Source organism: Pelodiscus sinensis, chromosome 3, assembly GCF_052426305.1.
Source record: "Pelodiscus sinensis isolate ZL-2025 chromosome 3, ASM5242630v1, whole genome shotgun sequence".
NCBI lineage: Eukaryota > Metazoa > Chordata > Testudines > Trionychidae > Pelodiscus > Pelodiscus sinensis.
In genome coordinates, this window is record NC_143054.1 from 43,410,817 (window position 1) to 43,437,141 (window position 26,325).

At 39.7% G+C, this 26,325-nt stretch overlaps 1 protein-coding gene across 5 annotated transcripts in view; it reads left to right on the top strand.

The window, feature by feature from the left end:
- Nucleotides 1-25,871, top strand: part of MCPH1 (microcephalin 1) — a 229,070-nt gene extending 203,199 nt beyond the window's left edge. The window contains exons 12-14 of one of the 5 annotated variants that reach the window (XR_012902550.2): nucleotides 5,591-5,828; nucleotides 12,616-12,830; nucleotides 17,352-25,871. Coding sequence is in view for 4 of the 5 variants with exons in the window: in XM_075923600.2 (XP_075779715.2) it covers nucleotides 5,591-5,828; nucleotides 12,616-12,671 (294 nt within the window). In the remaining variant the exon portion in view is untranslated. Of the gene's footprint in view, nucleotides 1-5,590; nucleotides 5,829-12,615; nucleotides 15,725-17,351 lie in introns of those variants that run through there. The other 4 variants (XM_075923600.2, XM_075923599.2, XM_075923598.2 and 1 more) reach the window with 4 other exon arrangements.
- The last annotated feature ends 454 nt before the right edge of the window (nucleotides 25,872-26,325 follow it).

The window sequence follows — 26,325 nt, forward strand, 5'->3', positions numbered from 1 at the left end:
TGAAAGAACTAAGATAATATCTAAATCTTGAATAATGACTAATCAGTGAGATGCTTTTCTCACATGATGGGAATACAATTAGACAAGAGAATTAGCATCTGTGTTTGATATCACATCAGGTGCCGGTCATGCCTGTTACAATTATAAAATAATTTCCATAATAACTGTCAGTTTACACGCACACAATTTGTGGAAATACTCACTTCTTTGATCTAAATTTTTCCCATGTTAGGTCTCTGATTAGGATTGAAAATAGAGATTTAGCTCAAGTTTTTTAAAAAAAAATCAGACGGTGTGCAGCAGTCCTGGAGTGCTGCAAGCTCTGTGATATCACAGTTGTCCGTTCAGTTTTGAGAGGTAGATTGTGCCATTTAATCTCTAATTCAAGTTGTGGGTGATCAAAAGTAACTTTCAGAGTGTGCAGTATGTTTTCTCTCCCAAGACTGGCTTTGTGTATAGGCTGGCTTTGAAAGCAATGCTAGCCCTACAGAGTCCTTGGGCTGCCTGAATATGTCCAGCGTCTGGGTGAAGAAAACAAGGTATTTTTATCCTTTTTGTTCACCTGAGTACGAGCTAAGCACAATCTGGCTGGAAAGCTGCACTTAAATTACTAGAAGCAGGAAAAGTAAAATTTAAAATCCAAACAAAAACTTTATTTTACTCATGTTATATACGTGCTGTTCCTATTATTCCAGTCAATATATAGATAAATACATTATTCTGGGATTTTCATAAGAGGCTAAAGGGGATAGGTGCTATCTCAAACCACATGAATTGTGCAACACAGCTTGACCTAATATTGGAATCATAAAGTTTGCATTCCCAACTCTTTGTGATTAGCTGTGCAAATTTAACATAACATTTTTTGTCTTTAATATTAATGTAACCCAAGTGCATTTCCATTAGTAGGACCACTGTACAAATAAAACAACTTTTAATTATGAGTCTCCTCCAAAATAAATACTTTCAGGGAAAATGTCTGAACAAGTGGTAATACAAAAGGCCTTTTGAAATCATGTCCTGTAAAATGTGTGAAACAGCAGGATTAAATTAAATTAAATTAAATGGTATGTCTTCCATCTAAGAAACTCATGTCCTATTGGGTTTTTTAACATAAACAGAGCTTGTCAATCCTAATCTGTTTCATCTTGGAAACCCTAGAGCTTCAAGCTAACAAAAGCCATTTGGCAAGTTGAGCACAAAGGTCTCCTGGAATCAAGTTTGATCGTTAATTTTAGATAAACTAACACTAAATTAATGTCTCTTGGTGATTCTTTCTTTCTTTCTTTCTTTCTTTCTTTCTTTCTTTCTTTCTTTCTTTCTTTCTTTCTTTCTTTCTTTCTTTCTTTCTTTCTTGTCTAAAAGGCAACTCAGGAGATCAGTAGATGCTCTCAGTTCTCTCTGATAGAAGAAAAAGGCTATTTGAGCCACCAAACATGGAATTGTATTAATCATAAGTCTGTAACTCTGGGTTGTTTTCATTAGAATATAGTTTCAAATGTGTTGAACTTCTTATCTGCCTGTTCTTTAGCTTTAGCATGTTTATATTTGCTCAGTGAAATCACATTTTTTAATAATTGGTAATTCAGGAAAACGAGTTACTGCAATCACAGGAATACCAGAATCTTGCCTTTTATTTGCACATCAGGGATTGCAAAGTGTCTTATAGCTTTGATTGTATACTGTACTCATTGAAGCCAGTGGGGAATGCTTTTTGATCTTAGTCATGCATATGTTGTGTGAACATTGTACATTCACAATAAACAGCTACAACTTATTTTTTATGATAATGTAGCCTTTTGGGCCTGCCTCAACTGTATCAGCTTCTGGCATCTCTCTAAAATGTCCTCTGAGTCAGCTTATAGAGAATTAACTGTTTGTAGTTTCAGCAGAGCAGCCAAGAATTTCATGAGCCATAGAAAGTTTTACCCTCATTTCTGGACATACCACTTTTCAGTAGGACTGACTCCTCTGTAGAATGATAGAAAGGAAGGATAGTGATAGAGATGTAGCCGTGTTAGTCCGGTGTAGCTGAAACAAAATACAGGACTATGTAGCACTTTAAAGACTAACAAGATGGTTTATTAGATGATGAGCTTTCGTGGGCCAGACCCACTTCCTCAGATCAAATAATAGAAGAAAATAGTCACAACCATGTTAATAGTATTAGAGGTGATAATTGGGGAAGCTATCTTTGCAATGGGTAAGATAGTTGGAGTCTTTGTTAATTCCCCTGGCATGAATGCCAGTTCAGAGGATTCCCTTTCAAGTGCAGATTTGAATGTCTTCTGAAGTAGGATGCAGGTTAGCAGGTCATTCCCTTGCAACAAACCCCGCTGCCAGCTTTGTCCACATATTCACTCTGCCGACACCATTATTGGGCCTAACCAAGTGAGTTATAAGATCAAGAATACATATTCCTGCGCCTCCAGAAATATAATCTATGCTATCATGTGCCGAAAGTGTCCGTCTGCTATGTACATTGGACAAACGTCTCAGACACTTCGCCAAAGAATCAATGCCCACAAAACAGACATTAGACAGGATCACAAAGAAAAAACAGTTGCTTGTCATTTCAACCAGAAAGGACACTGTCTGAATGACCTGCTAACCTGCATCCTACTATTAACTCACAGACATTTCCCATTCCCCACCTCTAATATCATTAACTCACTGGCATTCACCTTCCTTCCCTCGCCCCCCCACATCCCCCTTCTGTTCTGTAATGTGATTTGTCCTTTTCATGTGTGTTCATTTTTTTTAAATTGTATCCTTTGGTATATATGGTTGTGACTATTTTCTTCCACTATTTGATCTGAGGAAGTGGGTCTGGCCCACGAAAGCTCATCATCTAATAAACCATCTTGTTAGTCTTTAAAGTGCTACATAGTCCTGTATTTTGTTTCAGAAAGGAAGGAGATTGTGCAGCTACTGCCTGTGCTATCTCAGCAAGGTCTTTGTTCATCTGGTACTGATCACCAACACTAAAAAATTTCCATTTTTAAAGATAATAACCCTGTTTTGCAACTTTACCTGAGTATCTGAAAGCTCTTTACAAACACTAATTGATATACACATCCCCTTGTAAATTGGGTAAGCACTTTTATCCCTACTACATAGATTTGTAAACTAAAGCACAAAAATCTTAATTGCCTGAAGTCACACAGTGAGGCAGTGTCAAAGTCAGAATTCCACGGTTCAGATCATTTCCCTGTTTTTCACATTAGTGAAAAAAAAATCAGCACCCAACAATATTGCAGTTACTTTTGTGTCCACACTTATTTTTGCCTACAAATCTCCTCTTTTATATTGTCAGTTGTAATTCTCATTGTTTACTGCCCAAGAGCCAGTTCACCAAGCTTTCAGCAAGGAAAAGAGGGACAGAAAATATCAGATTGGTTTGGCATGCCTAGATTACCTGTTTGTGTATGCTGTTAAATCTGGACTAGGCTGAAGAGGCGCAGCTGGCATGAGGAAGATTCTTCAATAAACTAGTCTACAATGACATCCGCCCTCTCACTGATCAACTGGCATATAAGTTTAGAATGTCCTGGTCTTAAAGGTCAAAGCAGTGGCTTGAACCTGGACTGTTTCAAAAGACTCAATTTGTGACCAAGATTTACTGTGCTTCCTTGGTACCATGATCTATCTATAAACAGAAGAAGCAAGAGATAAAGGTTTTTAGCATCTTGTTAACAGTTGTAGAATTATTTTCCCCAAGGCCTAAAATTTCCTACCATTCTCACAAAACCCTTCTCATCTACTTAGCTTTATTTTTAATTAAAAATACTATAAAATACTAAACATACTAAGCGAAGAAATTCCTCAATCTGTGCTGCAGTAAGGGAGGGAGAGAACTAAAGATAGTGCTTATCTTTTATACTACTTGCAGGATTTATACATTTATAAGGGATTCAGATAAACTCCATTAAATAGCTACAATCTTAACATGTTATCCATTTATTGTATGATGTTATAGAATCATAGAATACTAGGACTGGAAGGGACCTCAAGAGGTCATCGAGTCCAGTCCTCTGCCCTCATGGCAGGACCAAATACTGTCTAGACCATCCCTGATAGACATTTATCTAACCTACTCTTAAATATCTCCAGAGATGGGGATTCCACAACCTCCCTGGGCAATTTATTCCAGTGTTTGACCACCCTGAGAGTTAGGAACTTTTTCCTAATGTCCAACCTAAACCTCCCTTGCTGCAGTTTAAGCCCATTACTTCTATCCTCAGAGGCCAAGATGAACAAGTTTTCTCCCTCCTCCTTATGACACCCTTTTAGATACCTGAAAACTGCTATCATGTCCCCGCTCAATCTTCTCTTTTCTAAACTAAACAATGATTAATCATTGTTGTATTACATATTCATTGTATGTTAATTAGTAAATCTGTAGGAATATAAAATATAATTGATCAGTATTTAGAGGAACTAATGATTATTCATGAGTAAGACAAGTTGAAATGCAAGAACCTGTAGGTTGAGGCTTGCAAGGCATTAGATTAGCTATTTTAGGTTATAAAAGTGTCTACCCACTTTTCTCTGCCTGATCTGTGTCCACTGAAAATTTAAGGGACCCAATTTTCTATAGGTTGAGTAAGTTACAGTGATAATGTATGAAGTGGCTTAAAATAAATGACCCACTTTTTTTGGCATGGGAAACATATACCAAGTGATAATATTGCACAAAATTACCCAGGAGATAAATTTTACATCATAAAAATACTGCAAAGGTGCATCTGTCTCCAACATGTCTTAACCATGGGTTACAGGTTGTGCGTAGTGCTAATGAGAATAAAGGGAGCTAACCCAGCCCATATAAAATTGGGGTCCCTTAAGTCTCCAGTGGACACAGACCAATAAGAGAAAAGAGGGTAGACATTTTTATGGACATGTGTAGAATGCTAATCACGTTATAAAAAAGGGACACCCAGAATGGGAAAATTGAGCCTTCCTCTGGGAGACTCCAGCAGGAACCCTCTCTCTACTGATGATCAAGCCATGAGAGACCCATTAGATCCTAACACTGTTGTTCAGGATGTGAGTATAACTATATCTGTCTGTATAGAACTTTTATATGATTGAGTAATCATAGTTTTAATTGTAACTTTAATACAATTTGTAAAAAAGTCTAAACCTTGAACTTGTGAATGTGTGTATGGTCACTACCTTTTGTCTTACTCTGTATTCCTAGAGGCTCTAACTTAAAGAAATAGCAGAATAGCAGCATAATCCACAGTGCTATATACCACATTGCAAAATTCACTTACAATAAGAGACTACTGAGTGAACATTGAATAAATACCCGGCTAGATTATGGAAATCAAATAAGAGGCACATAAATATTTTGGGTTTTGTATCAAGCCAAAAAAAGCAATAAATGGAAAAATAAATAGCTAGTGATAGCTTTGGTGCAACTTGCCCAAGAGTTTCTGAACCAACATTTTATTTGGGATTGTGTAAAGCATTGCTTTAAGATTCCATGATTCTTTTTCTAAATGCAAAGACTAGCGTCCCTTGCTTCTTATAAATAAAATTGAAACATGTTAGGTCCTAATTTCGTTATTTCCTTTAAAAACAGATCTGCAGACTTCAACGCCACCTATCATCAGGAAAGTATCAGCAGAACCTCCTTTCAAGCCAGCCTGTAATGTTTATATCTCTTACCAGTCAACCACCATGTGACAGGCTAAGTGAACTTATACAGTTGTGTGGAGGAAAAGTATGTAAAACCCTGCGTCAGGCCAAAATCTATATTGGAGAATATATGGGAAAGAAGCAACCTGAAATAAAATATTTATCAGAAAAATGGATATTAGGTAAGAAATTTAATATCAACCCAAATAATACTAACAAATGTGCTTAGCATCTGTCTACACCAGAGGTGGGCAATAATTTTTAAAAGGGGGCCATTTCAGAAATTTCTGGCCCAGAAGGGATAAGGCCTTCGGTAGAAGGGGCCAGGAGACTTCTTGTGCTTCCCCTCCCCCTCTGATTGGCCTGAGATCATAGAATCATAGAATAATAGGACTGGAAGGGACCTCGAGAGGTCATCGAGTCCAGCCCCCCGCCCTCAAGGCAGGATCAAGCTCCGTCTACACCATCCCTGACAGATGTCTATCTAACCTGTTCTTAAATATCTCCAGACAGGGAGATTCCACCACCTCCCTTGGCAATTTATTCCAATATTTGACCACCCTGACAGTTAGGAATTTTTTCCTAATGTCCAATCTAAACTTCCCCTGCTGCACTTTAAGCCCATTACTCCTTGTCCTGTCCTCAGAAACCAAGAGGAACAAATTTTCGCCTTCCTCCTTGTGACACCCTTTTAGATATTTGAAAACCGCTATCATGTCCCCCCTTAATCTTCTTTTTTCCAAACTAAACAAGCCCAGTTCATGAAGCCTGGCTTCATAGGTCATGTTCTCTAAACCTTTAATCATTCTTGTCGCTCTTCTCTGTACCCTTTCCAATTTCTCCACATCTTTCTTGAAATGTGGCGCCCAGAACTGGACACAGTACTCCAGCTGAGGCCTAACTAGTGCAGAATAGAGCGGCAGAATGACTTCACGAGTTTTGCTTACAACACACCTGTTGATACAACCTAGAATCATATTTGCTTTTTTTGCAACAGCATCACACTGTTGACTCATATTCAACTTGTGGTCCACTATGACCCCTAGATCCCTTTCCGCCATGCTCCTTCCTAGACAGTTGCTTCCCATCTTGTATGTATGGAACTGATTGTTCCTTCCTAAGTGGAGCACTTTGCATTTCTCTTTATTAAACCTCATCTTGTTTACCTCTGACCATTTCTCTAACTTGCTAAGGTCATTTTGAATTATGTCTCTATCCTCCAAAGAAGTCGCAACCCCACCCAGTTTGGTATCATCTGCAAACTTAATAAGAGTACTCTCTATCCCAATATCTACATCATTGATGAAGATATTGAATAGTACGGGTCCCAAAACAGACCCTTGAGGAACTCCACTTGTTATCCCTTTCCAGCAGGATTTAGAACCGTTAACAACAACTCTCTGACTACGGTTATCCAGCCAATTATGCACCCACCTTATCGTGGCCCTATCTAAGTTATATTTGCCTAGTTTATCAATAAGAATATCATGCGAGACCGTATCAAATGCCTTACTAAAGTCTAGGTATATGACATCCACCGCTTCTCCCTTATCCACAAGGCTCGTTATCTTTTCAAAGAAAGCTATCAGATTAGTTTGGCATGACTTGTTCTTCACAAACCCATGCTGGCTATTCCCTATCACTTTATTACTTTCCAAGTGTTTGCATACTATTTCCTTAATTACCTGCTCCATTATCTTCCCTGGGACAGACGTTAAACTGACCGGTCTATAATTTCCTGGGTTGTTCTTATTCCCCTTTTTATAGATGGGCACAATATTTGCCCTTTTCCAGTCTTCTGGAATCTCCCCTGTCTGCCATGATTTTTCAAAGATCATAGCTAAAGGCTCAGATACCTCCTCTATCAGCTCCTTGAGTATCCTGGGATGCATTTCATCAGGACCTGGTGACTTGCTGACATCTAACTTTCCTAAGTGATTTTTAACTTGTTCTTTGTGTATCCTATCTTCTAAACTTACCCTCTCTCTGCTTGTATTCACTACGTTAGGCACACCTCCAGACTTCTCGGTGAAGACCGAAACAAAGAAGTCATTGAGCATCTCCGCCATTTCCAAGTTCCCTGTTACTGCTTCTCCCTCCTCGCTAAGCAGTGGGCCTACCCTGTCCTTGGTCTTCCTCTTGCTTTTAATGTATTTATAAAAGGTCTTCTTGTTTCCCTTTATGCCTGTAGCTAGTTTGATCTCATTTTGTGCCTTTGCCTTTCTAATCTTGCCCCTGCATTCCCGTGTTGCTTGCCTATATTCATCCTTTGTTAGTTGTCCTAGTTTCCATTTTTTATATGACTCCTTTTTTATTTTGAGATCATGCAAGATCTCCTTGTTAAGCCAAGCTGGTCTTTTGCCATATTTTCTATCTTTCCTACACAGCGGAATTGTTTGCTTTTGGGCCCTTAACAACGTCCCTTTGAAATACTTCCAACTCTCCTCAGTTGTTTTTCCCTTCAGTCTTGCTTCCCATGGGACCTTACCTACAAGTTCTCTGAGCTTATCAAAATCTGCCTTCCTGAAATCCATTACCTCAATTGTGCTGGTCTCCCTTCTACCTTTCCTTAAGATCATGAACTCTATTATTTCGTGATCACTGTCCCCTATACTGTCTTCCACTTTCAAGTTCTCAACTAGTTCCTCCCTATTTGTTAAAACCAAATCCAGAACAGCTTCTCCTCTGGTAGCTTTTTCAACCTTCTGAAACAGAAAGTTGTCTCCAATGCAGTCCAGAAACTTATTGGATAGCCTGTGCCTCGCTGTGTTAGTTTCCCAACATATGTCTGGATAGTTGAAGTCCCCCATCACCACCAAATCTTGGGCTTTGGATAGTTTTGTTAATTGTTTAAAAAAGGCCTCATCCACCTCTTCCACCTGGCTAGGTGGCCTGTAGTAGACTCCTAGCATGATATCACCCTCGTTTTTTACCCCTTTTAGCTTAACCCAGAGACTCTCTACACAGCTATCTCCTACGTTCATCTCCACTTCAGTCCAAGTGTGTACATTTTTAATATACAAGGCAACCCCTCCTCCCTTTTTTCCCTGTCTGTCCTTCCTGAGCAAGCCGTACCCTTCCATACCAATATTCCAATCATGCGTCCCATCCCACCAGGTTTCTGTAATACCAATGATATCATAGTTGTATTTATTGGTTAGCAATTCCAGTTCTTCCTGCTTATTACCCATACTTCTCGCATTTGTATATAGGCATCTAAGATACTGATTTGATCTTGCCTCCCTGTTGTGCCCTGACCCTCCTTTCTCCTTGCCATTATAGGCCGTAGTCCCCCCCATTTCCAACCCATCTCCCAGTCCCGCACATTCAGCACTTACCTGTGGGCTTTGCTCACCTGCCCCCGACAAACCTAGTTTAAAGCCCTCCTCACAAGGTTAGCCAGTCTGTGTCCAAACAAGGCCTTCCCGCTCCTGGAAAGGTGAACTCCATCTCCGCCAACTGGAGTTGAGATGGGAGAGCATGATAAGTCTTTCCCCTCTCTCGCCCACCTCACCCCATAAAAAGGTTCTTTTTGCATAATCCAATACAAGAAAATAAGATATTTGTGTTTTGAATAAGTTTTGTTAATAAACTAACTTTACTTTCTGCTTTACAACAGATGCTAATGTTTTCAGATAGTAGAGTATGAACCAAGTTTATGAGAGACAAAGGGCAGTCCTTGCTAGATGTTGAATAAATCAGTCTGATCATAATGTTGCAAAGTCTGAGGCCAGGTTCACACTGATGGAGAAAATCAATGTAAGATACGCAATTCCAGCTACAACAATTGTGTAACTGGAGTTGATGTACCAATAGTGGTGGAAGGTATTTTTGTTTTGGTCCATATTTTTAGTCCAAAGTTCCACTATTTCTCTGGTACCTCTTTTGAGTATTACAGCATACTACTATATTAAATTCTGATGGAGAAATTAATGCAATAGTTCTTGCCAAAACTTTATAGCCTCGTCATGATTTCCTTATTAACTGCATTCTTCCATTTTAAACATCTGACTTCTGGTATGTGGTTTTTTTTTTAATTTTCATGTTCCAAACAATTTTTAATAAAAGATCTATATTGGCACATGATTTTAAAAATTTATATACCTGTATAGAGATCAGGGGCTCTAGAGGTGAGAAGTTTCCTTTACCTCATAGCCAGAAAATGTCATTTTAAAAGTCAAAATATGTATGTTAGTTACAAGATTCATTGGCACCATGAAAGGATGTGAGCCGAGTCCTCAGTCTTAGAACATCAGCCTCTGGAAAGAGTCCTTACAGTATACTAGCACATCCGACTTGGTAAATCTACACCTATAAAGGAAGCTCTGGCATATCAGTACTAAGTGTCATCAAGAAAGTATACAGAGACAGACTTAGGCAGCTTTAGCCCATCTGTCAAAATATATCATACACACACAATTCTGAATTACATGTATATGTTCCATGGTGCACTGTGTAGCCTTTCCTGCCCCAGTCTTGAATCTTCCATAGAACTAAGGGGGACAGTGAAACCATGCTCTGTGACAGAAATTCTCTATCCTGTTGTCCATTTATATTGTAAATTCTTTTCGAAAGATCCTGTAAACCTCATTTTTTTGAGGAATACAGGATCTTTCAAAAAAGGGTTTTGTTTTTGAAAGATCCCCATCTAAACTGCCTTTTCTTTTTTTCAAAAAAGCCCCATTTCAAAAAAAAAAAAAAAAAAAAAGCAGTGGCTGCCATTATGCAAACAAAGCGTGGGAAATTCAAATCCCAGCTTCATTTGCAATATCGACGTGCCTAATTTACCTTCCTTTACCGAAAAAGGAATGTAGTCTAGGCGCACGCTAAGGCTACGTCTACATTGGCGCGACCTTGCGCCAAAGCGGCCGCTTTTGCGCAAAAACATGCTGCCTGTCTACACTGGCGGGGAGTTCTTGTGCAAGAACACTGAGGTTCTAATGTGTGAACTCAGTGCTTCTTGTGCAAGAACTATGATGCTCCCGCTCAGGAATAAGCCCTCTTGTGCAACCGGAAGAGGTTGCCATCGGAGCTTTCTTGCTCAAGAGAGCGTCTACACTGGCACGGATGCTCTTGTGCAAAAGCACATCTCTTGCTCAAAGGCACATGCCAGTGTAGACGCTCTCTTGCGCAAATACTTTAATGTAAGAACTCTTGCCTTAAAGAGTATTTGCGCAAGATCATGCCAATGTAGACGTAGCCTAAGTGTCCTGCTCAATATGTTAAACTATGCATATCTTCTATGCAATGCTTTGCTTGCCTTTCATCGGATGCATATTGTCCCTTTGTATCTTTCTGTGAGAGTTGGGGGGGAGCTCAGTGAAAAGCACTCAGCTGAAATTAGCTGCCACTTAAAAGATTCCCCTTCATCTTGCTAGGGCAGTGGCAGGAAATAACCGGCCCACATGCTGAATGCAGTTCACCAGGATTAGTCCCTGGTGGGCCATCACCGCTGTATTTACCTGCATGACCAAAGGCACAGGCACTTCCAGCTCCCATTAGCCATGGATTGTAGTTCCTGATCAAAGAGAATTGCAGGAAGTGGCGCCCTGGTCTGTACCACTTCTCGCAGCTCCCATTGGCCAGGAACAGCGATCCATGATCAACGGGAACTGCAAGCAACCACACAGGTAAAGAAAGATTTTTGTCAATAAATGTTGGTAAACATACATTTCACTGTACATGTTAACGGTAGGAAAAAATTCCCATCAATGATGATTGACATGAACATATAGGCAAAGCATGAGAAGGGCTGTTTAAGAACTTAATTTGATTTAAGATTATTTCCTTTATATATTTGGACATCTGTGTTTTAAATAGCTATAAAACTAATATTTTCAATTTCTAAATCTACAGTCATTAGATTTGCCACCCTATAATCTCCCACAACCATAAAAATGTAAAACTATATAAGCAAAAAGTTTAAACCCGAAAATTATGGCAACTGTAAAAATTCAAGCTGATAAAAGTAAAAAAAACTGAAAAATGCTTCAAATAAACATTGATATAGTCTGTTTATTTTAAAAAAATGAATTCTGCCATGCCTAGCAGTAATGAAGTAATTACTCTCCTATCCTAATTCACCTGTCTAGTGTTTTAGGGTTAACCTGAACTAAATCTCTGAATCCAAACACTACTGAAACTTGCAAGAAAGGCTATCAACATCCAAACTAGGCTCTCAGATTTGCAAAAGAGCTATATCTTTATAATGAGCTGACCTCAAATCCTACATTAATCAATCCAATCATGAATTAGTTCCAATAGGCGCACATTTTCAAGTTTCTATGCTTAAAATAGCACACCAATACCTAGAATATTTAAAGTGTGCATGCAGGTATTTGTATCTATAAATTGTGAGCGTACATCCATGTTAAAGAAAAAATGGCAGAGTACAGCTCTGTTTGAAAATTTGTCCCTTCCAATCTAATATTGAAAATATCTGGGATATCAGATTTGTACAAATCCAAATCCAACCAAATGGCTACATTCGTGTATCACTCAGCTCTAATTTAGGGATTGATGCAATTTTGATGTTTTTATTCTTATCAAAATGTATTCCTACTTTACGCAATCTAGCTACATTTCTGGTTTTATACATTCTGCTCCACACAGCATCATTTAAAAAAAATGCATTTCATTTCGTGTCTCTCAGCATCAATTATGTGATTGATTTGGGGATTAATTTATTCAATAGCAAACAGCTGCCATTGGATATGTAGAACAGAATGTATGCTTTAATAAAAACAGATTAGATGTGTACGCAGTTAGCATATATCTTTGTGGTCCTTTTCAATCACTATATTCTCAGCTCCTCTGAGCCACTTTATAACAGAAATTTAGTCTCCTGAATTGATTATTTTGTTAATGGCTTATATTGTGTTATATATTTCCTTTTTAATAAGAACCTATTTGTTATTTGTTCACTCTAGTATGCTTGTATATAACATACTACTTCTTGATTTTCTGTAGATTCCATCACTCAACATAGGATATGCCCGCTGGAAAACTACCTGTTCCAGAAGTAAGCTAACTCACAAGCCTTCTTATGGTTGTGAAGAAATTAGCAAAGATGTCCAGTTTATAATTAAGTAAAAAGCTGGACCAACAGAGAAGATTTTACAAAGAGACAGTAATGGAGTTCCAGAGAAACAGCCAGAATTTTGATATAGTGTGGTTAGTCTCATGTAAGTGTTTGTCAAATGAAATCTTTCAATTAATCTTTTCTAATAAGGTATTTACCCAATAAAATACTTTTGCTTTGTATTTATTTGTACAAGATGCAATTCTTTGGGTCTCCTTCTGGCCTCATGTACAGGCATTACACACTGGGGCAAGATTTTCAAAAGCACCTAAATGACTCAGGCTCCCGGACCCCCTTTTCAACCTAAGAAACAGTCAGTCACTCAGGTGCTTTTGAAAAGATTACCCTGTTGTAATCATTACAAACAAACAAACAAACACATACAAATCAGAAGCTTCAGGGAGTAGCCAAGTTAGTCTGTACAGGCTGAACTTAAAACATAACAAATGGTCTGGAAACACTTTATAGACTAACAAAACATGTAGATGGTATCACGAACTTTCGTGGGCACAGCCCACTTCTTCAGATGACCAGAGTTTTGAGTTTAGGATGTGCAGTCCTGAAGACAATTTTTAAATGGACACAGGGCTATGTCTTTTTTAGAGATTAGTATGTAGTATATATTTAGATATATAATTATATAACCTCATATTTATGTGATGATGTATGAGCACCAATAAATGTAATGAATAATCAAATAATTTCACTGCACCATATAACACACATCTTTCAATAACAGCCCTCACCTCAGAAAACTATTAAACTGGGACAATGTAAATCCTGTACTAAAAATAAAAAGTTCCAAGTGAAAATCACAGAGCTAACAAGATACATACTTCATAAACATTATTGTTTTATCACACTGCTTTAGTTCTCTCTTGTATTTGTGTGCTGAAGCTAAGATTTTCAAAACTATGTCAGGATTTGGATGCCCAATTTCCATTAAAATTGATGGTGATCCGAACTGTTTAGGCTGCTTTAAAAATCTCAGCATTATTATTTAGTGTGGGAATTTTTGAGGCGAGAACTTTGTCTTCATATCTAAAACTATTTTCATTAGTCTTCAAATATCTTGCATGTCTTCTATATTGGAAGTAAAACTGTGAGAAGCATTATTGTTTGACTGAAATGTGAATAAAAGCAACAATAAGGCTGCCAGTGAGGAATGATATTAAGACACTCAGAAGCTACAAAACGCATATTATCAGGAAACAGTTACACACTAACTTCTGTTTGCATTTCCACAAACCCTTAAGGTTTCCACTGTTGTCAGTGCTACTGTGCAGCATTATTCCATATAGCAAATTGCATATTGGGATCCCTGCTGTAATCAAAGAGAAAAGAAATATGCCTAATTCCAAATCTCAAAGTCAAATTGACTCCTGTGCCATTCATTAACTCTTATCCATGACTGTTGAGGTCAAAGTCAATTGAATGTAATTGAATGTAAGCATGTATTTAAAATCTTTCCTGTATTGTGCCCCCAAACAATTAACTAGTATATAGTGATTCACCCCTTGCACCCTGGGTTGTTCTTCAAGGTTTTCTTCAAAAACAAAGTAAGGCCTAAAACATCCTCTTTACAGCCGCAGTGGCTAATAATATAAGACTGACTGAAGAGTGTTTGATGGCAAGAGTGGTGGAAACTAATGGTAGGTGAGTGTATTGGGCACTGATTTCCTTGCAAGCAGTTTTAGATTATAAATGCCTTTGGGCAGTTTATAGAGTGGATAACAAGCCTTTAAATGGCTACATTCTTGCCAATATAGTAGCCATCTGTTGTGGATTTATTAAAGCACAGATTTGTTTAGCTACTTTTATGTTTTTATTTTCCTGACTCATCCACGGGGGCCACATTTTGGAGGTTATTAATTTTTAAATAAAAATGCTTGTAGAATGTGATATGTAGTTTACTTTTTTATTTATGGTTCCAATATAAGAAACTCCTGTGTCTCAATGAAACAGTATGCAGGATGGCTGCATCATCTGGAAAGGAACTGTCACCAGATTGAAACAGGAAGCTCTAAACTTGTTTCTTTTTGAAGGCATAAGCAACTTACGATCTTAGAAGGAAAAGGATTTTTAATTAATGTTTCTAAATAAGGATGGCAATCTGTTGAGTTTAGTTTGTATAATTTCCAAAGGATAATCAGAGATGTTGCAGAAACACTAACTCAGCTGAATAAGCTAGAATCCTATTGTCAAGAAAGATTAACAATTCAGCACTAGAAAAAAAATCTGACTAAAAACTGGAGAATATGAAAGTTTCACTATCTGAGGTAACTGGAGTCTGGTTTGTTCAATAAAAGGGCAAGGTAACATTGCAAGCTGTGTACCTCGTTGTGTTAAGCAGTGATTTTTTTTCCTCTTAGTATTTTTCTCCATCTTTAAGTCTTCTAATGGTGAGAGTAAATAGGTGATTCTTGTCTTAAGGTGTTTTAAAGCTTTAAGTGTGTAGGAGTCAATTGCGGAAGAACTCTGTATGTGTGAAGTATTGGGGTGGTGAAGCCTGCATTCCCCTCCCCCTTTTGCATCCATTCTCCCCCCTTCCCTACTACTTATGAGCCAGAAGCAAGCCTCTAGAAACATACACCATTGTAGCAAGAACGAATTGTAGATATGGCGGGAACATAATAATCCTGTTTACCCAAATGTCCTGATCATGTAAACAAAGTCAAAGGACAAGCAGTACAGCTGAGCCATACTGTAACAAGTGATGAGTAACCCCTGGAAATTTCCAAGCTGTAGAACAAGACAGAGACACTGTATTTAAAGCTGCATGAGAGCACAGCAATTTGGACCTCACTGGTGGGCTTTGGGTACCGGCACCTTGGAAGCTGAGAGAATCTCCCACTTCATCTGCAGCCAAAATGGGGTTCCCCAGCTAGCAGAAGGGATGTAAGAATGCCGCTTTTCCTATCGTAGTTGTTTTAGTTAAGGGCACAGCTGATAGCTGTCAGAAAATAAACTGTTTGTGTCTGACAGATACCTGTGTAGCATGTCTTTGTACTTTGAGAACCCAGTGTCAGACCTGAGACTTACTCTTGCCAGCAACAAAGTGGCAGCTAGTATTTTAAAGTCAGATGCACTTTCTACATAGCTCTCTGAGGGTGCATCTACACTGCACCTTTATCTCAAAATAAGCTGCACAAATTTGCACTACGCAAACTGCGCAGCTTATTTCAAGGTAATTTCAAAATAAAACACTATTCTGACAAGACACTAACCCTTAAACCGCGTGGAACAAGGGTTACAGGGATGCCAGAATAGTGCGCCTATTATTTCTAAATGCATTTCAAAATAACGGGCGCATATAAAGATGCGGAATTGTTATTTCGGTATACTTCCAGTATCCCGAAATAGCACCGCTGTCTACATATCCTTACAAAGTTGGCAAAGCAGAGCATGGTTCCATTGTTGGCCTAGATAAGAGACAAGTGCTCTGGCCGCTAACTGGCAGCTTAAACTCTTGCTCCAGGCAGAGTTGTTGATGGGGGTAGCACGAGGGTGCAACTTCTGTGAAACTGAAGGGATTTTTTGAAGCTTCTGAGGCGGCTTTCCTTTGCAGAGATGCATTATCTGGTGATTTACAGCAAGTTGCTGGAGACCGCACCAATGCCCTGAAGCACTACCTGATGGTTGCTGTGCAGAGGCTGCTCTCTAAATTGTCCAAAGTAACAAAAGTCCAGCTCTGCCTGTTACATAAAATTGGTTTTAAAAGTATGCAAAAATTGAAGACAAACTGAATGAATCCAAACAAAGGTCTATTGATACCATCAAGGACTATGTCAGGATTGTGAATGATAAGCAAAGGGGAATGGGAAATTATTGGACCAAAATTGGAGTGTCTGAAATTAGACCTAATTAGTGGACAAAAAATAATGATAAGCTTGCTTATTCTGCCCATCAGCCCTTTCTGGCATCCTTAAAGAAACTTTGGGGAAGGCATATCAAATCACGTAGGTCAGGAATACTTCAAGAGCAAGTGTCACAATCATAGCTGCCAACCACACAAGACTCCTATGAAACTGATTTATGTGTTCCCTATTAGTACTTTAAAGGTAAGAAATAGAACCAAACTGAATCCTTTATGGCTTGATCCTCCAGGGTTGGTTACAGATAATTTAATTTAGTTTTTCCCTTTTTATTTATTTATTTTTTTAGTATTTTAAATGCCATGGGGCTAAACTCTCAGTATTCAAACTCCAAACCATACTTAACTATTTAGTGTTTGAGAGAGAGAGTCTCATGTTAACTCTTTTGATTCTCTGGGCCTAGGTATGCCATCAAATTTAACATGACATAGTTTATAGTATATTGCTAGGAAATCAGAATCTGCGAGTTGTATTAACCGAGTTTATATGGTTCCTATGCAGCTTTCACCGTGTGTCCTCTCAGACTATGAAGATGGTTTCTACTGTGTGGATAGCACTTCGTATCACTGGGGACTTTTCTAAATAAAAGATTTATGATTTCTTTTTCAAGTGAAAATTAACAGTGGTTGCACATGTGTATTTTCTAGCTTTGTGCTGCTAGTGAAAGTGTGTTTTCCTTCTCTTCGTGGCTACACTCAGATGTTTGTGTTGCAGGCCTAGATGAGTGTGTGGGTTTTTTCTTTTGACAGATTAGTATGAAGATGGTCATCTTATTATGGTTCTGAAAAGACACAACGTGAATTGTTAGAGGAAGTGTTTTTCTCTGAGTTAAGAGCATAATGCCCAGAGGGGACTGATATCTGCTGCAATCCCCATTGGGACACGTAACCAGCTTCTGAGGCAGGTAACTATAGATTCTACCTTACATGGTGGCAATCAAAGCTTCTTCATCTGATATAAAATGAAATAGTTAAAAGAAATGGTTACTTAACATTCTGAGTAGTGGAACTTAATTTTATCCATGGGATTAACATTTGAAATAGGAAACCTTTTAATCTGAGAATTGTGAACTTTATTACATATTGGATACAATAGCAAATTGTATAGAATAGGAGACAGTAATAAGCTCTCACTCCATACTGTTGCACATTTAGAAGTTGTCTACTGATTTCAGAGATGATATCCTGTCTGAATTATAATGCAGGGTGTTTACATCTAAATATAAAAAAATTAAGTCTGAAACAAAAGCTAAACAAGGAAGAATTGGTCTTGGTAAAGGTAGGAGAACTTTTTTGACACCGGGGCTATGTCTAGAGTGCAGAATTTTCCGCTGCATCCAGGGAACATGTCCACTTTTTCAGAACAGTTTCCAAAAAAATGGGTGCGTTCTTTCAGCATTCCTGTGTTCCTCTCAGTGACAGGAATAAGGGATGTTCCGAAAGAGGTGGTTTTTCTGAAATTTGGTCCTGTGTAGATGGGCCAAATTTCGGAAAAGCCTCTTTGGAAAAAAAAAGCGGAAAAAGATACATAAATTGAGGTTTGCAATTTGCGTATCTTTTTCAAAAAAAACTCTGCAGTCTAAATGTAGCCAAGGATGTCACGCAGACCCTGCTAACAGAATATGAGGACTTGTAGGCAAAAGGGCAGGTTCATTCACATGGGTACATGTGCATACACATGATTTCTCTTTGCTTAAATTACAATGAATTATAACCAGTATACCCGTTCTGTCTGGACATCACCCACTTTTCCCATAATGCCCATAAAATTCCATGATTCTCTGACACTCCGTCCTGTAATCCTGGATCCATCTTTGACTCATTCTTTGAATCACACATCCAGATCATGTATAAATCTTATCCCTTCTTCTTGCTTCTTGCACAACATCTCTAAGGTCTAAGCTTTCCTCTCTGATAAAACACTTGTCCAAACCCTGATCATTTTGCACCTTGTCTACTGTACTCTCGCTGGCCTTGGAACCTGGAATTGTTCCTCACTCAAGTTCAGTTGATATGCTACTGCTTAAGATCATTTCTTGGCTCATTGCTCTGATTTTGCTATGAGCTATCTCTTCAAGTGCCTCTTACTAGTTCCCTTTCTTCCAGTTTATCAGCGACAACTGGACAAAGACTCGTTCAAACAAGGACAATCTTGTCCTTACTTACAAAACCATGCACAATATCATCCTACCTATCACATGGCTGGCTTTTTATCGCAGCACACCTCCCACCTTCACGCCACCAAGGATGCCAGCCTTGATCACCTGGTTCTCTACTTCAATAGGCACTTTCGCACTTTCTCGCACCCCACCTCTTGTGCCTAGGAACTGCTCCCTAATTCTTAAAACCACCACCTTATCCTCTTTCAAGTCCTTCCTTAAAAATCACCTCTTCCTTAAGGCAAATAGTAAACTGCAACCTTATAATGGCCAGGCATGTGGAGAGCTGTGATCAGTGCTACTGACTGGTTAAGAATTGTGCACATTCTGTTATTTGTTACCTTGTCTACCTCACTCTCACCCTTATGGCTTGTTTATATTCTCTATTGGTTATATTCTGTATTTTAGATTATAAACTCTCTAGAGTATTACATTTTTACAACACCTACTATGATGGGATCCAACTTGACTATGGCCTTTAGCCACAACTGCAAAAATAATCATAGGAGATATTTATTATATGTTTTCTAAAATAAGCTGTTAAATTACCTACTCTTAACTAGCACCTCTTGTGTCACCTAAAATATAAGCTCTTTGGGGCATGACTACCTTTGTATGTTTCTATGTCTGATTTCAACACATAATAAATAATGCTATAACACTGCAACCTATCCCAATGAGGCTTTGTGTGGTCTCATAATATATACACTTGGGCTATTTCTACACACCAGTGTTATTTCAGAATTACTGACGTTATTCCAAAATAACATCGTCCGCATCTACACACAAGCAGTTATTTCAACATGTCAAAATAATGTTGAGCTGGAGGACTACTTGCTCTGACTCCTGTAACCCTCCTTGTACAAGGAGTAAGGGAAGTCAGGAGAAGAGTGCTCTGTCTTGAAATAACTGATGTGTAGACAGCGCCAAAAGTCAAAATAAGCTATTTCAACTTAAGTTACACAATTAGCTCAAGTTACGTAGCTTATTTCGAGTTTAGCCCTGCTGTGTAGATGTGCCCTTAGAGATTTCACTTATATCAGATGATGCAGTTTTGATTGCTACACTTAAAAGGTAGAATCTATAGTAGTCTCATGTATCCCAGACATTTTTGACTCACTGGAAAGATTCAAAGTTCTAGGTTTCAAGAGTTTTGCCAGTTGTTAAAAAATCATGCCACAATGGGGAAGTAACAGACATCTGTCTGGCCCTTCTGCATAACCTTTAATTGAATTTTCTCCCTGTGTTTTACCTCAAGTAAGTCTGGTTGCAGTCAAGGTAACTTTTCAAGTGTTAACTGCCATTTAGGATAAGTACTGCAAAAGATTTGGGGTGAGAGAGGGTTGAAAGGAAAGCCATCCTTCAGATTTTGATAGCTTAGAGGGGGTATTCTGGTTTAGTCACTTGGTGACACAAGAAACATAAGTCTGGAGAAATGTTGTAGAGTGGTCACTTGAGTCCTGGAATAAGCCTATAGACCAAGAGGAATGATGTGCATGGGGGGACTGAAAGTGAATTGACCTGTAACAATATAAATGCTAAATGAAGATGTCTCTCTCCACACGCTGAGTAAACTGAAACAAAGCCTGAAATTCTTTATCTTAACATTTAGGTAGAACAAACTCTGGGGCATCAGTTAAAACAAACAGTTCTAGCAGCAATTTAACACTTTTATTGATGGCAGTGGGGCAAATTCAGACCTGTGTGTTGCTGCATAGAAAAACCAAGACATTTGAAACCATTATAGCTGTGGTTCTCAACTGGTGGTCCATGGACCACTGGTGGTCCATGGTGACTTTTTTGGAGGTCCACAGGAACATTTGTCCAAAGTCACATGGCGAGAGCAGGCACCGCCTTTAGGCTGTTTTACGCCGTGTTCACAAGCATGCGGCGCATCATCCATAGCATCAGCTAGCACGCATCCACATTGTGTTGCCAGTAACTTCCATCTGAGGCTCTGAGCGTCAATGTAGCTGCCGCCGTCATGCTGAGCGGTTGCTGTATCGTTCGTCCTGTGCTACATGTGCTGTTTTACAGGTGTGGTATAGTTTGTTTATAATGGCAGGAAGAAATGTCAAGAGCAAGTATTCGGAGGACTACATCAAATTTGACTTCACTTATGAAGAAAAAGAAGGCGTGGATTTGCCACAATGTGTTATTTGTTTTAAAGTCTTGGGGAATGACTCAAGTTGCTTTACAATGGTATGAGGCTAAGCTGAAACTCCATCTCAAAGTGTCACCCCAACTTGTTGCAAAAGGATGAAGTTTATTTTGAGCAGTGGTTATCAGGTCTGAAACAGCAGTGCCTCAACTCAACAAGTGCATTCTACAATAAGACAAGCAATGCAGTGCACGCTTCCTACATTGTTGCATACAAAGTTGCATAGGCCAAGAAACCTCATACCATTGTAAAGCAACTTGTGCTCCCCTGTGCAAAAGAGATGGTGCGGCTGGTTCTTGGTGAGGAAGCAGCAAGGAAGCTGAATGATATATCTGTCTCTAACGACACAGTATCGAGACAGATAAATGAGATATCACAGAACATCAGTGAACAAGTTGTGGATGAAATAAAGAAGTCTCCATTGTTTGCCATACAATTGGATGAATCGACCTACGTCGGATTGTGCTCTCAGTTATTGGTGTTCTCATGATACATAGTTGAGGGAGACTTGAAAGACGAGTTTCTTTTTGTAAGACTCTTGATACCACCACAAAGGCTCAGGATATGATGGAAATTAACAATTTCTTTGAAGTATATGGTCTGGATTGGGTAAATCTTGTGGGTGTCACCACTGATGGTGCACCTGCCATACTGGGCTCAAGATCGGGCTTCCAAGCACTGGTGAAACAGCATACTCCAGTGGTAACCGGAGTTCATTGCTTCATTCATAGGGAAGCTTAGGTGTCAAAAACATTGCCTGATCAACTGAACGCCATTTTCAAAGGGTTGGTGAAAGTGGTGAATCACATCAAATCATCGGCTCTGAACACCAGGCTGTTCAAAAATTTTGCCTGGACATGGGTACCGACTTTGATATGTTGCTGTTGTACACTTCTGTACGGTGGTTGTCAGCAGGGAACATACTCAACAGTTTTTCAATTGAGAGAGGAGTTGGATTTATTTCTCCAGGCTCAAAGGAAAGAGGAATTCTGAAATGTGCTGATGCAGTCAAATTTAGAACTTGCGTATCTTGTCGATATTTTTGGAATCTTGAACAAACTGAATCTTTAGCTGCAAGGGAAAGGTGCAAATCTGTTCTCTCACCAAAGCATCATCAAGGCTTTTCTTGACAAATTGGAACTCTGGATCGTAAGAGTCGAAGGCAATAATTTGGTTCAATTTCCATATGTGGATGCCATGCTCGGGGGAAAGGAAGCCATTCGGACGCAAATTCTTGATCATTTACCGAAGCTACGAGACAAATTCCAACGATACTTTCCGGAGGTGGACAGGACAAGGGATGGATTATCTTTCATCAGGAATCCATTTACAATAGATGTTAATAGTGTTCCTGAGGGTCTGCAGGAGGAATTCTTGGATCTGAAAAATGATTATGCTGCTCAAGACATGTACCAGCAGTCTACCATAGAGAAATTTTGGGCCAGTGTGACCGAGAGTTACCCAAATCTGTCAGCACACGCAGTCAGATTTCTTTTGCCATTTGCATCAACTTATATGTGTGAGACTGGATTTTCGTGTTTGTTGCACATTAAGTCCAAACAGCGGAATCGGCTTGCAGTGGAAAGCAATATTCATTGTACATTATCAGGTACCACTCCAAACATTGAAAAGCTTGTCAGTAAGAAGAGAATCCAAAAAATCTGTTAGTAAGAAATAAATTTCAAACCAAAATGTTCATTGTCTGCTCTTTTTTTATTATGTCTCAAAAAGGAGGTGGACCACGAAAATTTTTTGATTGGCCTGGTGGTCCATGGACTGAAACGAGTTGAGAACCACTGCATTTTGGTAAACAGAAACTTGCATATTCTTGACCTTTGTGAAGAGATTGAAAGACTTGATTCTTAGGCCACTTTTAATAGACACTTGAAGAAATCTGAAACATTTTCACTGATGTTTGTATCTTCCTGAGTAACTTTTAAAATTCACCCATTTGAAATTTTCCTGACTAAAAATATGCCCTTTGAACAGTCTCTCCCACATATTTCACTAATACACAAAGATAGCCATTTCAGAAATTTGGAGACAGAGCACTTCCTCTTTAAAAATGACTACATTGTGACATTTCAAATTTAAATATTTAAAAGCAAAGAATTTATTCTTATTAAAATCCTATGACTGTGAAATTGACCAGAATGGATCATAAATTTGATAGGGCCCTATCAATGAGACTGAGATTCCTAAACCATTGCTGAAAATGGGACTTTGAAACTCCTAAATCTTACTCTTTTGTAAATTTTATCCTAGGTCTAATTGTTTTATATTTCCAATGACACAACCAGCACTGATCCTTTTGGAAGACTCTGAAAGCTAATTCTTCAGAAGGAAAAACTGATAGAATGTAGATTTGGGGAAAGGGAAGAACTTAGTTCTTTTAAAAGATGATAAAAGGGATCAAAGGTGATTATATTTATTTATTGTGTTAATACAATCAGTGACTTTTTGATAGATGGATCTACTTACCGGGGTCAAGTTTGTAATGTAAAGAGGATTAAACAAAATTTCTAGAAATTTGATTACAAGTATTTTCAGACTTCTTAAAAGATTGGCTTCTGAGACACCATCTCTGTGATTCACAAGCATGTAGACCATTTCCCCTCCCAGGAGTGACTGCAAACTACTTTTCCTGTCATTCACGATCACATAAGATCCCTATGCCAACTACAGCAATTACAGGCATGTTAAAGTAGCATTAGGAAAAAGCTTAATGTAATGTTAACTTCTGCAATTTAATAACTGAGAGTGAGGAAAGCACCACTTGATGAAGCTACTCTCCAAACACCAGTTTGAGAACATTTGGAGTATAATTGCATGTAAACAGTTTCTTTCATACATCCATGCCAGTAAAACCACGCTTGCTTGAAATGGGTAGTATTTCTCAGATAAATCTATCAATCTGAAAATAAATTATCCATTTAAATTAAAAAGCTTTTCTGTGATTAGACTGAGGAAAAGATGATCTGCTTATTTGCACAAGTTATCACCTTTTCCCTTAAATGATATTAGCTGAGTGGAACTAATTTTGCACCAAAAGAGAGCTGTTGGGATGCTTTTTACATTGGTTTTCCTCTCTCTACTAATTCTTTTTTCATCTGGTGTCCATCCCTCTCTCATTGGCTAGATAAGGAGAATTTCCTCCCACAATAGATGATCTATGGTTTTTCATGCCTTCCCAGTAGCACTCCCCTTGTGGGCTGTCTCATAAGAGCAGTAATCTATAATTGCAAAATGTTCAACACAAACTTCACGTTCAGCCACTCCAACTAATGCTGGGAAAATCATACCGCTTATTTTTCTGCCCTGAATTTTCAGTGACGGGTAGAGTTGATTTTTTTAGGATGTAGGGGGTTAGTTAAAATTAGGCCTCTGCACAGCAGACAACTGCACCCACAAGGGGTGGTTTGCTCAGTTCTTTTGACCTACTGAAATCTCACGAGTGGCTCCTGGAAGCTGACTGTTCACTATAGCACAACACTATGAGACTTTGCCTTGGCTTACATACTAAACCCAATGGTAAAAACGGCATGTCTGCTGACTGCATGAAGTCACCTATAGTGAACGTGACCAATGAACACCTTTGGAAGTATTATAATGCTGGAATGTATTGCAGATGGGCTATGGTACATTGGGCAACACAACCAAGGAGTTATGGTTGAACACTAAGGGTATATCTACACAGCAAAGTTATTTTGAAATAGCAACCATTATTTTGAAACTTTGCTAGTGTCTACACAGCCAAATCGCTATTTCGAAATAAGCCCTCCACTATTCTGAAATTATTTCAAAATATGTAAACCTCATTCTATGAGGAATAGCACCTATTCTGAAATAGTTATTTCAGAATAGGCTCTGTGTCGACAGGGAATAGGGGCTATTTCGAAATAGGGGGCCTCCAGCCCCTCCCAGGGTGCCCTGCTGGCCACTCTGGTACACACCAGGAAAACTCTTCTCCTCCCCATCCCCCTCCGGAGCTCTTAAAGGTCTAGAGTCTGCCCAGAGCCTCTGTGGCTAACACCAGGCCTGCCAGCCCTGAGCCACTCTGCGCCTGCCCCTGACCCAGTAGCCCCAAAATGAGCCAGCCAGCCAGTACTAGCCAGCCCTGCACTGCTCCCCGGGAGCAGTCCTCCAGCTCCCAAGAACCTGCCAGGGACCGGAAAAGACGGGCACCTTCCTGGTGTCCTGCGGAGGTCATGGACCTTATCAAGGTTTGGGGGGATGCCACCAATCTCCAAGATCTCCGCACTAGATGCAGGAATGTGGCTTTCTATGGCCGCCAGCATGGCTGACAGAGGCCACATCCACACCCAGGAAGAGGCGCAGATGAAGATTAAAGAACTGTGGCAGTCTTATGCCAGGGCGATAGATGGCAGCTCCTGAGAGCTGCCCCTACTTTGATGCCCTGGACCATGTCCTGGGGTGCAGGACAGTCTGTTCCCCCCAGGTGGACATCAACTCCAGGGCAGACACGGCCAATGTTGTCCTTGCTGGTGGTCCTGATGACTGCACAGAGGAGGAGGAGAGGAGCCAGGAGCCAGAGGAAACCAGTGTCACCACCCAGCTAATCCAGGACTCCCAAGCCTTGCAAACTTTTCCCAGGAGTCATCCGAGGCCGGGGATGGAACATCATGTGAGTGCTATCACTGTTCCCTTATGTGGGGGGTGAGAGAGACCAAGGACTGCACACCTGGGCCTTGCTGGCCACAGATCATGCAGCAACCTGTGCACGTGCTGTGCTATTCCTGGGCACATGGCCCCAGATGGCTGCCACACAGGGACCTTGGCCTGTTAGCCACAAGGGTGTGTGGAGAGACATGACATGCTCCTGACCCCAGGGTGGGACACAGCAGGACACCCTCACTCCGCAAGCCCCCTGTACAAGGACGCAGGGGACATCCCCTTCTCTCCCTCCCCCCCCCCACACACACACTGATATACAGGGGTATGTCTACACTACCCTGCTAGTTCGAACTAGTGGGGTAATGTAGGCATACCGCACTTGCAAATGAAGCCCGGGATTTGAATTTCCCGGGCTTCATTTACATAAGCCGGCCGGCGCCATTTTTAAATGCCGGCTTGTTCGAACCCCGTGCCGCGTGGCTACACGCGGCACGGGCTAGATAGTTCGAACTAGCAAGCCATTCCGCACTATCTGTACGCCTCGTGGAACGGGGATGGAACATGGCGTACAGATAGTGCGGAATGGCTTGCTAGTTCGAACTATCTAGCCCGTGCCGCGTGTAGCCGCGCGGCACGGGGTTCGAACAAGCCGGCATTTAAAAATGACGCCGGCCGGCTTATGCAAATGAAGCCTGGGAAATTCAAATCCCGGGCTTCATTTGCAAGTGCGGTATGCCTACATTACCACCCTAGTTCGAACTAGGGTGGT